We start from the raw sequence: 10,675 nt of genomic DNA on the forward strand, positions 1-10,675 counted from the left end.
TTTTTTTTCGAGCAGCCGAACTGCTGCAGTTGTCAGGCTGAAAGAGAGCCGAGCGCAAAAACTTCAATTCGATTTATATTTTTGGCTTTCAATTTTGCGGTGGCTGTCGCCAGCGTTAAACGAGCGAGTTTCTTCTCAATTTTTGTCGGCTGTGGGAGAGAAGGCCAGAACTGTCAAAGCATTGCGAGAGATCTTCAAGCCAACTGTCATAAATGTCGACATCATTAAAATGTCATAAAGTTTGGGCGAAAGGCACAGGCAACGGACAACAACAGCGACAGCAACGACGACGACGACGACGGCGACGGCGGCGATGGGGATGGAGATGGAGATGGCAATGGCGATGGCAGTAAGTAGTTGGCCCCAAAAATGTGCAAAAATTTCGCGCACTTCCTTTTTACATTGCGCATCCTACTTGCTGGCTGTTTATTTTCTGGCGGTGCTTCCTTTAGACAAACCGCTGCGGATGCAGCCGAATGAACCCACCCAACCCAGGGCGAACCCAGCCAAACCGACCCGACCCAACCCATGCAGCCAACCGCCACAATCTGAGGCTGCACTTGCTGTTAAATGACAAAGCAAGTTGCAAAAACTATTTCCTGTAAAGACACAGAGTGGGAGGGGGAGGGAGAGCGGGCGTAGGTGGTGTGGCCACGGCTCGAGTCGAAGTCGAAGCAGTTCATGAAAATTTCATTTCATGAAAATACTCGGAGCTGTATTATTATTTTTTGATAGCACTTACTGCCAGTGCACACGCTTCACAGTGATGGCATTTCAAAAGTTTCACTGTGCTTATGTGCCATAACAAGTCTATTAAACGGCTCCCAGACGGAGAGTATCCAAAATGGGCGTGGCAAATGATGCGTTCAGCGAACTAGAGCTGGCGCATTAATCATACGCACCGTGCGCCATAGAAATATAAATCCTGAGCGCACGCTAAAGCGACCAAATAAAACCATAATCGTTTATTGAACTGAAATCGAAGCCATTACAAAGCTGCACATATATATATATATTATATATACCTATAGAGCGAGGGAGCATTTTATTTTGAAAGCTAATTAAGTGCGGCCATTAGATGCGCGCAACGTTGCCCTAACAACAGCCGAGCTTGGCTACGATTTTGAAGCCCAGTTCGATTAATGAGGCGCATCAAGCAACAACACACAGGAATGAGGAAGTGAGTGGGTGAGAGGGGGAGACGGGCAGACTGTCTGCTCGCCGAACACATTGAATTAAAGTTCAATTGGGCAAATCAAGCCAAGGGTCGTTAATAAGGCTACTAATAGCCCGTAGAGCTGGCCAATAAGCGAGCTGCCTCAGAGCACCGATTCGGGCGCTGTAGTCTTTTTGGATGTTCCTTTGGTGCGCTTACGCTTCTTCAGGTCTCTGGTGGACTTCAGGGGCGGCAACTCAGTGGTGTCGTCCTCCGAGTAATCGGAGGACTCGGACTCGTACGGATCCTCGACAATGACCACACTCATCTTACGTAACAGCACAAAGACCAGGCCGATGATGGTGGCTATGCAGAGGGCGATGTTGTCGCGTGCGATTTGCCTTTCGATGGTTTTCATGTCCTCACCTGCACCTCGCAGCCCTTGCAGAGGGGCAGGCCGCAGCAGACGTCCTTCGACCAGGGGCGATCGGTCAATATGTAGTCCATGACGCCGTGCATGCCACAGCAGTCGTAGAGCAGCTCAATTTGCTTGTACTTCCCCATGTTCCACGAGTAGAGCAGCATCGTGTCCGTGAAGTATCGAAACCGGTCCGTGTAGAGGAACCGCGACACGGCGATCGCCAGCGACATGTACGCGTTGTAGGCGCCGAGCAGCATGTAGACGAAGAACTTGAAGAGCGTCATCGAGCGCGAGAGGCGTATGCCCAGGATGCTGTTCACGATGACGATGCACAGCGTGATGCCGCGCGCGAGCGTCACACGGGGCGACAGACCCACCAGGGATATGCTCGTGTTGAGGCCCTCGACGCTGTGCCGATAGGCATGATTGTACAGATCGAATAGGAAGAATATCGCCACGCCCAGCAGCAAGATGTGTATCTCAATCACAAGGCCTGGCGACACGCTTAGACAGCTACAGACCTTTGTCATGCCGACAGCCGAGTGCTGCTGCTGCTTCTGCTCCTGCTGCTCCTCCTGCTCCTGCTGCTCCTCCTGCTGCTGCTGCTGCTGCTGTGAAATGCGATGCAATGTTTATTTACTTTGAAGTTGGAAAAACATTTGAGCGCAGCTGTCGTTTCGCTTTTTGCTCTTCGCTTTTCATTTGAAGTTGACCTCAAAGCCAACTGTTGATTTGCCTCACTCAATCTCCTGCTCTCTCTCTCTCTATCTCTCTCCCCCTCGCCTGGGCTAATATCAACATTTCGCAGTGTCCTTCAGACTTGTTGCTGAGGTTTCAAGTGCAAATGAGTTTACTTTTCGGCAATAAAATGCGCCACCTGTTGCCAGCTCCACTTCCACTTCCCATTGCCAAGGCCAAAAAATAAAATGGGAAAAAAATGGAAAGCAGCCACAGCTAGAATAACAGCCAGCTGAAATTAAATATTTGCGCGACAGCCAACTTGATGTTGATTGCTCATGAGGCGCAACCACAGCCCGTGCCACTGCCCCACTCACACTCCCTCTCTCTCACACTTCAAAGCCAAAAAACAAGTCGCGCTGTTGTTTGTCAACATGAGACCCTGTACTCGCTGGCTCAGGTGTGAGTTATTCGCAAATTCTTGACATTGGAGAGAGCATTTCTTCGGTCTATTTATATTGGCTGAAAAGAGTTCACATGTCATCAACTGTTTGGGCAACACTCGCACACGCTTATGTGACTTACAATTCAATCAAATCTTTGTGAAACTCTTTGTCAAGCTTCACGGCAATTCTCAATTAGGCAACTCCTTAAGTAACCCTCGCCGAAGCTTATTATTGGCTATCAGTGTAGTCATTTTTGGCTTAGCTCTCAGAGTCACATCAGTTGTTGCTTAAGAAACAACTCCTGGCTAGGCTTTTAGCAGCTCTTCTATGATCAAATCTTGGAGTATTCCTCGAGTAAACGTCTACTCTTTATCCCTCTCTCTCTCTCTCTCTCTCTATCTAATCCTGGGATTAGTTCAGCTCTCACTCAAGTAACTTCAGCTCTCATTCAATCAACTCTTTGAGCAACTCTTATCAACGCTCATGTTGGGTCTCACCCAATCAACTGTTTAAGAAACTCAAGCTAAGCCATACTTCCCCTCTCAATCCATCTACTTCTTGAGCAGCTCTCCTCTAAGCTTGTGTTAGATTTAGTAAGCTTTAGCAGCTCTTTGGGCGAGTCTTGCCTAGGTCTAATTAAATAATAATCGAGATTACATTAATCAACTGTCAAGTAACTCTTTAGGCAACCCTCGCCGAACTTTAATTCAGCTCTCATTCAAGCAGCTCTTTGAACAACTCTCAGTCCATAACTGCTCATTCAGTCAGCTCTTCGCCAAATTTTCTTTACCTTCCCGTCTGTGATGCCTACTATACTGACAACCCTCGCTCGACTATTTCGCACTCAATCAATACGCGATTTTAGCACACCTTTAAACTGTTAACGGGTCAGATCATTCATTTAGACACTTTAAGTGCCGTAACCGGCAGAACTCTCACGTGCGAGAGTGAGAGTGAGAGTGTGCCTGAGAGAATATAAAATTAAAACCCAATTCATGCCTGTGACAGGTGTCGTCCTTGATTGGGTCCACAATCAACAGGCCACAGGCGCAGCTGCATTGTGTTCATTTAATTAAGAAACTGCGACACATTTTCGACCAGGCTCCAAAAAAGGTGTCAGAGTCGAAAGCGGAACACTGAAAACTTTTTAATTAACCACTTTAAATTCAAAGCCTTTCCAGTCAAGTTGGCCAGCAAGACGTTCGAGTGCTAGCATCTAACTGTGAGCGAGTCGTTAAGCAATTTAAAAATATAAATAAACGAAACAAAAATAAAACAGAAACATTTCTGCGCCCCCCCTCAAAATAAAACACAATAAAATGGCCGCAACGGCGCTTCCGTTTTGCCGACAAAAATGTCAACGGGACAACAGAACAATGAATGCGGCGGCGGAAACGGCGGAAGAAAGCCAAAAATTCATTGCGTCCAGGGAATTCATAACGGATATATCTGCCTTATAGCGGACACGACTGCATTTAGGGAATCGCTGGCCACCGAATATTTCACCAGCAACTTGATCTGATATTTACGCTTTTATTTATACGAATAAGAATATTTAAAATAATTCAGGAATATCCTTTCACAATGTGCAAGGGGGTGGCTTGTTACTATACGATTTATATTAAAAGATGTCAGTTTACCTCACTTTACACCGTATCTGATAGTCGTTTACTCCCCTTGAGCACTTGTGCTTTTGCCTTAATAATAATTTTATAAATAATCGAAAATCCATTATTGAACTATATGCTTAATGTGCTTATCATTGGCAGCATATTATTTTTAATTAATTGAATAAAAACTGAAATAGTTGGCTTGCAGCATTGCGGTAATTGTGCTGGAGACCCGCAGCACAAATATTTTAATATAAAATAAATAAATAAATAATAAAATAATATACTTTACGCTCAAGTGCAGCTTGATGCCATATTTTCACAAATATGTTAATTTTTGTATTTATTTTCTTATACTCTAGCTGTAGGTAAAGCTGTATAGAGTAGCTTTGTTTAAAAAGAGTTTGAAGTAACGCAGATGGGGAAATTTTATTTAAAGTACAAATAAATACTTTAAAAAAAAAAAACTTGTACAAATATTTTTAAATATTTTCTACATTTCTTTTGAGTTGTGATTAATTTTTCCTTATCAAATATAGTGCGAATTAAGTTCTTAAATATAAATAGCGCATTTATAAAGTGTGAAGAGCAGTTTAATTTTTATCCATTTTTTTTTTTATCAGGTATATCGTATTTTTTAAATATTTGTATTTTTATCCGTTCGATTAAAATGCTTATTAACTGAGCTGACGCGTCATGATCCGCAATTAAATTTCTTTTACTCGCAATTATCACGGCATATTTCTGCGAAATATTTGATAGGGCAATGCGCATTAATCAACGGCTCGCTCCCAGATGTAAATACATTTTTATTATATATTTTTAATTTGTATTTGAGTTTTAATTGTATTGCAATTTGCAATTGTTTTTATTATTAAATGCCGGGCAATGTTGAATTTGCAGCTTTGGCGCATTCGAAGGTGCTTTAAGCAGTCTCATTGTTGTTGTTGCTGTTGTATTTAACTGTTATTTAATTACAGTGTTGCAAAGTTTTATAAAACACGTCGACTAATTGAAATTTGTATGCAGTGGCTCGCACTGGAGCGCCTACGGGGCACAGCGAGCCGAATTAATCAATTATTGACGCCGTATTGTGGGCTTTAGCACTTTGCTAAGAGCAGCGTAAAGAGGCCTCGGCCATAGAGACTGTTGGCAGTGCGCTACACGGGCAGTCGATGTAGCTGGGCAGCGTAGAGAGAGCTCTGCGCGGCTGAAGGAAGCCAAAGGCAGAGCTAATTGATTTGCATGAATTTTGCACTTTGATGCATTGATGGGTTTATAATCACAGGATGCGTGCAGAGCCTTGGGGCTACGGCTGCTCGGGGGCCTATATAAGGCCAGGCTCTGTTGTGGCAGTAGTTGCAGAAGTGTCCAGAGCCAACATGGTGCTGCGTCGCATCTTTTCGAATATGTTCCAGGGGCCAGAGTCTGCGGTCGTCGAGTCGCGCAAGGCTTCGCTCTACCTGCTGCGCTGCATTTTCCTGATGGGCATCAGGACGCCGCCAAAGCGATTCTTCTTCGTCTACATCCTGTGGTCCTGTGCGCTGAACCTGAGCTCGACCTTCTACCAGCCCATTGGCTTTGTGCTCGGCTACATTTCGCACCTGTCCGAGTTTACGCCCAGCCAGTTGCTCACCTCGCTGCAGGTGGCCTTCAATGCCTGGGCCTGCTCGACTAAGGTGATCATAGTCTGGATACTGATCAAGCGGCTCGACCGGGCCAACGAAATGCTCGACGAGCTGGACAAAGTTGTGCGGCTGCCGAGCGAGCGTGAGCGAGTGCAGCGCACTGTAGCCTTGAGCAACAAGATCTTCTTCTGCTACATGAGCCTCTATCTGACGTACGCATCGAGCACGGCTTTCTTCGCCGCCCTGATGGGCGTGCCCTCGTTTCAGAACTACTATCCGGTGCTCGACTGGCGCGCCAGCCGCTTTCAGTTCTGGCTGCAGTCGGGCCTCGAGTACTTCGCCATGCTGGGCGCCTGCTTCCAGGACGTCTGCGTCGACTGCTACCCCGTCAACTATATCCTGCCCCTGCGTGCCCACATGGCCATCTTCGCGGAGCGACTGCGCCAGCTGGGCAGCGATCCCGAGGAGAAGCGGCAGCAGCGTATCGACAAGCTCGTCGAGTGCATCAGGCATCACAAACTCTTGCTAAGGTTGGTCGGGCAAACCTCACAAGTGTGCGCTCCATTGCATATACTTTCCCCCACTCCTCCCTCAGCTACTGCGACAATTTGCGACCCCTGGTGGGCGGCACGATTTTCGTCCAGCTCATGGTCGTGGGCCTGGTCATGGGCTTCACGCTCATCAATATTGCAATATTCGCCAACTTCGGCTCGCGCATCGCCGCCATATCCTTCATGTGCTGCATCGTGCTGGAGACCACGCCCTTCTGCACGCTCTGCAACTACCTGGCCGACGACTGCCAGATGCTGGCGGATGCCCTGTTCGAGTCCAATTGGATCGAGCAGGATGAGCGCTACAAGAAAATCGTCCTTCAATTCCTGCAAACTCTGCAGAAGCCCATTATCTTTCTGGCCGGGAATTTCTTCACCATTTCGGTGGCCACGAATCTGGCGGTAAGTCAAAGTACCTTCAATTGGGCAACATTTTACAGTTCTTGTTCTTTAGGCCACAAAGTTCTCATTCTCTGTTTTCACGCTGGTCAAGCAAATGAATATAGCCGAAAAGTTGGCCAAGACAACCAGCAGTCAATACCAGGAGCCAGTGGAAATATAAAACCAAAACAATTCTCATTTGGTATTTTTATGATACATAAAAACCAAATTGAATCAATAACTGAAGTGTTTATGAAATTTGATGTGAACTGTGCTAATTTAATTTGGTATTTACAAACATTAGGCAGGCTAACACAACATAAATGTTTTTATTGATCAACACTGGCAATCAGTCACAGGCTTAGCTATACAACACTACACCACCCATGAGAACACTGAGTAGTGTATAACAACCATTTGAGTCACGTATTACAGTTGTAGATATTGGCTGAATTATTGCAATGATTATTTACCAAGCTTAACCTGGGCAGTTGCCATTGAGGCATCATAAAAGCCACTGTACCTTATGCTATATATAACACTTTCCTATCATTCATCTGACAGCTGTCATATGACAGTTATGAATTTACTTACGTGTGTGTTTGACATCTATATTCACCTACACTGCTTCAAATATCACAAAGGTTTTTGATTGAGCTATGTGTAGTGGCCATTTAAACAGTAACTAGCACCGATTAGGGCTGTGTATAACAGCGAGATATATACTTATTTTTTATTTTTTTCAAATGTGTTTTATTAACCAAATTGAAGTATTTTATTTACCACTACTTACTGCTAAAAGCACACATTATTTTTTATTGTTGATAACCAACAATTTTCTTAGTGCAAATTTTTTCACATTTAATACTACAACATATAAACAGCACTACATAGTAGCACAGTTGCCTTAAAATCATGTGACACTATTGTCAGAACTAGAAATTTTTAATAAAGCAAAATCTAAATTATAAGAGACTTACATACATACATATGCTTTGCATACATATAACAGTTGCTAGCTATGCGTATAACAGTTATATAAGTAATTTGTGTGTATCACATTTTTAAATCACTTGTTCAACCCTAAATAAAATAATATATGTCAACTAGAAAAATTGCTAAAAACTGTTATACAAACTAGCACGAAGTAAGTCTCAAATCTAAAAGCTCTACAGTATCTTTGTTAATAAATGTATAACAGTTGCTAGACCTACATATGACAGTTATTATTTGTTAAAATGGCCTAATATTGTCTACATATGACAGTTTTCAAATAGCCATCATACTGTTATACTAATTCGTATTTCCTTTCAAGACCTCCCAGCAATCTTACTCACTCTTGAATTTATCCGCAATATTCATTTGCTTCGTAATGGTTATGACCGAAAAGGCAAACTTCGCGACCTACAAATGGTAATAAAAACAGGCAGAAATAATAAAAATTTGCTTTAATGCGATTGCCATTGTTATAGATATTTTTTGTGTGAAACTTACGCTGATGTTGCTGCTCATTGAAATCGGAAAGATGCCGCCGGCTATGAAAACGATGGGCTGCTGCACATTGTGGAGAAAGTACAATAGAGTCGACTGGTAGCGGGAGCCCGAGTCAATCCAATTACTCTGAAAGAGAGCGTGCGAGAGGGCCTCGCAGTCGTCCATAATCAGGTTGCAGGTGTAGCAGAAGGGGAACGTCTGCAGCAGAGCGGTGATGACGAAGAGGAACGAGGCGATGCCCGTCCACAGATCCGAGAAGAAGAAAACATTGATCAGCGTGAGGCCGAGGACGAGGCCGCACAGCAGGAACTGAGTGAAGATCGTGCCCGAGATGACGGGGCGGATGAGAGCGCAGTAGCTGGAGAGGGGCAGAGGGCAAAGATTATGGAGTATAACAGAGTGAGAGCTCTTACTCAAGGATCTGCTTATGGTCGATCACGCACTTGACCAGCGCCTCGTAGTTCTCGTCCTCAGTCATGGCGGGGTCCGTGCGCAGGCTGCTAATGCGCTCCCTCAAAATGTCGAGGTGAGTGCGCAGGATGAGCGTGTAGATCAAGGGGTAGGTGTCCGACAGCTGGTCCTGCAGCACAGCACCGGACATGACGATGTACTCCAGCGTAGAGGCGGTCCACAGCTTCAGTATGCCGTCGTGCCAGTCGATGAAGGGATTGTAGAGCTGCCAGGGCGGATGGCCGCTGAGCACGGAGCTGAGATAGGTGGAGCCCGCATAGCCGCAGTAGACAATGGTGAAGATGAGGAACGCATGGTTGGCGCGTGCGACGACCAGATGGATTTTCTCGCGCTCCTCCAGACTGGTGCAGCGCAGATCCAGCTTGTCCAGGATGTCCTTGGCCTTGACCAGGCGCCACAGCTGCGAGTAGGTGATGGCCACCTTGACCGAGGAGCCGTACGCATTGATGCACACCTGCAGCGAGGTCAGAAACTCGCCCGGCGAGAAGTGCTTTATCTCCGTGATGTAGCTGCCCAGGAAGCCCAGTGGCAGATACGTGGTGCACCACATGAACGTGAGCACCGTCCACGTGAGGTAGACGTAGCGCAGCAGCCCCGACTTGGGCGGCCGCCAGCCAATGAACTTCATGGCTCGATAGAGGTAGATGCAGCCATCCCTGGACCGCATTTGCTCCGTTAGCGGAGCGGGTTTGGTCAGCTCGAAGAGCATCTCGGCTGCTGTCTGTGCCCCAGCTCGAGGGCTGCACTCGACTTATATACCATCAGACTGCACTCGAATGGCCCGTTGACAATTTGGATAAGTTTTTCCGGCCCTTTTTTCCGCTTTTTCAATTCAGTGGAAAAGTTTCGCAGCCAAAAAGTTTTGTAGCCGTTCGCTTGTTGTTTTTAATTATTCACTTGAGAATTGCTCGCTCTGCGTCGTTATGTTTAATTAACAGAGCGAGCGTTGAATGTAAGTTCATCTAATTTATTTTATACATATATGTATATGTGTGTGTGGGTGCGAGTGTGACTGTATTTGTTTGTGTGTGTGTGTGTGTGTTTGTCTGGCATATTTCCACATGTCGACTTTCCGGCCTGCATTAATGATGGGCCACTAAAAGTAAAGTTAGCTCTCAGCTGCCTCGGCATATTGCTCATACGCAATGTGTGCAGCCCACTTTTTTTTTAGTCTAGCCAGTTTTCGAGTTAAGATAGTTGGGTAGATGTGACTATGGATAGCTGACTGGCTGTCTGGATTTCTGTAGATTTTTTGAGAGTTATGAAAATGTCTAGTACTGATAAAAAAAAAAAATATTTGACTGGGTTTCCGAAATGTACATCATTCATTAACATTTCTATTGCAAAATTATTAAATATATTTGTGAATTTCATTTAGAATTTAATCATGTTCAAATGCCTGTCAGAGCAGCATTAGAATTTATGGAATTCCTTTCATGGAATTCCTTTCAGCCTTTCACTTTCTCTTTTGCTTAAAGGAAAGCATTTCTACTTTCATTAAAAATTTGACAGACTAATAAAACTACGCACTAACTGGAGATGCCCTAAAGCAATTATGCCCTAAGCTTCACTGTATACCCTTGTCTAAAATATCTCTAAAATGTGAGAACAAATTTAGAAAGTGCAACAAATATTTATTTTTGGCGATAAAATACATTTCTATGTAATATAAATGTTAAGTATAGCAAATCTTGTCATTCATAACTGATATATCGAGCATTTACTGTAAGCACTTTATAAATAATTTTCTTAAATATTAAGCCATATCTCATCTCATTTCTATTTTATGCTGATTACAGAGTATTCTACAGTCATGCCAGACTTTCTCTCTCTCTCTCT

General features: G+C 44.6%; 3 protein-coding genes across 3 annotated transcripts; 1 reads left to right on the plus strand and 2 right to left on the minus strand.

Moving 5' to 3' along the window:
* Window positions 1-948: 948 nt before the first annotated feature.
* On the minus strand, window positions 949-2,297 carry Tsp42A (Tetraspanin 42A). The gene is given in 2 exon segments (XM_018009474.2): window positions 949-1,582; window positions 1,585-2,297. Coding segments are annotated over 2 exon segments (786 nt in total). The 5' UTR covers window positions 2,108-2,297; the 3' UTR covers window positions 949-1,319.
* Window positions 2,298-5,600: 3,303 nt separating this feature from the next.
* Window positions 5,601-8,194, plus strand: LOC108615134 (Odorant receptor 42a). Its single transcript, XM_018009379.2, has 3 exons — window positions 5,601-6,469; window positions 6,535-6,892; window positions 6,945-8,194. The coding sequence occupies exons 1-3, from the start codon at window positions 5,601-5,603 to the stop codon at window positions 7,050-7,052; spliced, it is 1,335 nt and encodes a 444-aa protein (XP_017864868.2). The 3' UTR covers window positions 7,053-8,194.
* On the minus strand, window positions 8,137-10,085 carry Or42b (Odorant receptor 42b). Its single transcript, XM_018009357.2, has 3 exons — window positions 8,779-10,085; window positions 8,366-8,723; window positions 8,137-8,275 (listed from the first exon to the last, which is right to left on the minus strand). The coding sequence occupies exons 1-3, from the start codon at window positions 9,543-9,545 to the stop codon at window positions 8,201-8,203; spliced, it is 1,200 nt and encodes a 399-aa protein (XP_017864846.1). The 5' UTR covers window positions 9,546-10,085; the 3' UTR covers window positions 8,137-8,200.
* Between the last annotated feature and the right edge of the window lie 590 nt (window positions 10,086-10,675).

The sequence above is a fragment of the Drosophila arizonae genome, chromosome 5 (assembly GCF_054131065.1).
Source record: "Drosophila arizonae isolate 15081-1271.41 chromosome 5, UAZ_ARI_1.0, whole genome shotgun sequence".
In the NCBI taxonomy this organism is placed as follows: domain Eukaryota; kingdom Metazoa; phylum Arthropoda; class Insecta; order Diptera; family Drosophilidae; genus Drosophila; species Drosophila arizonae.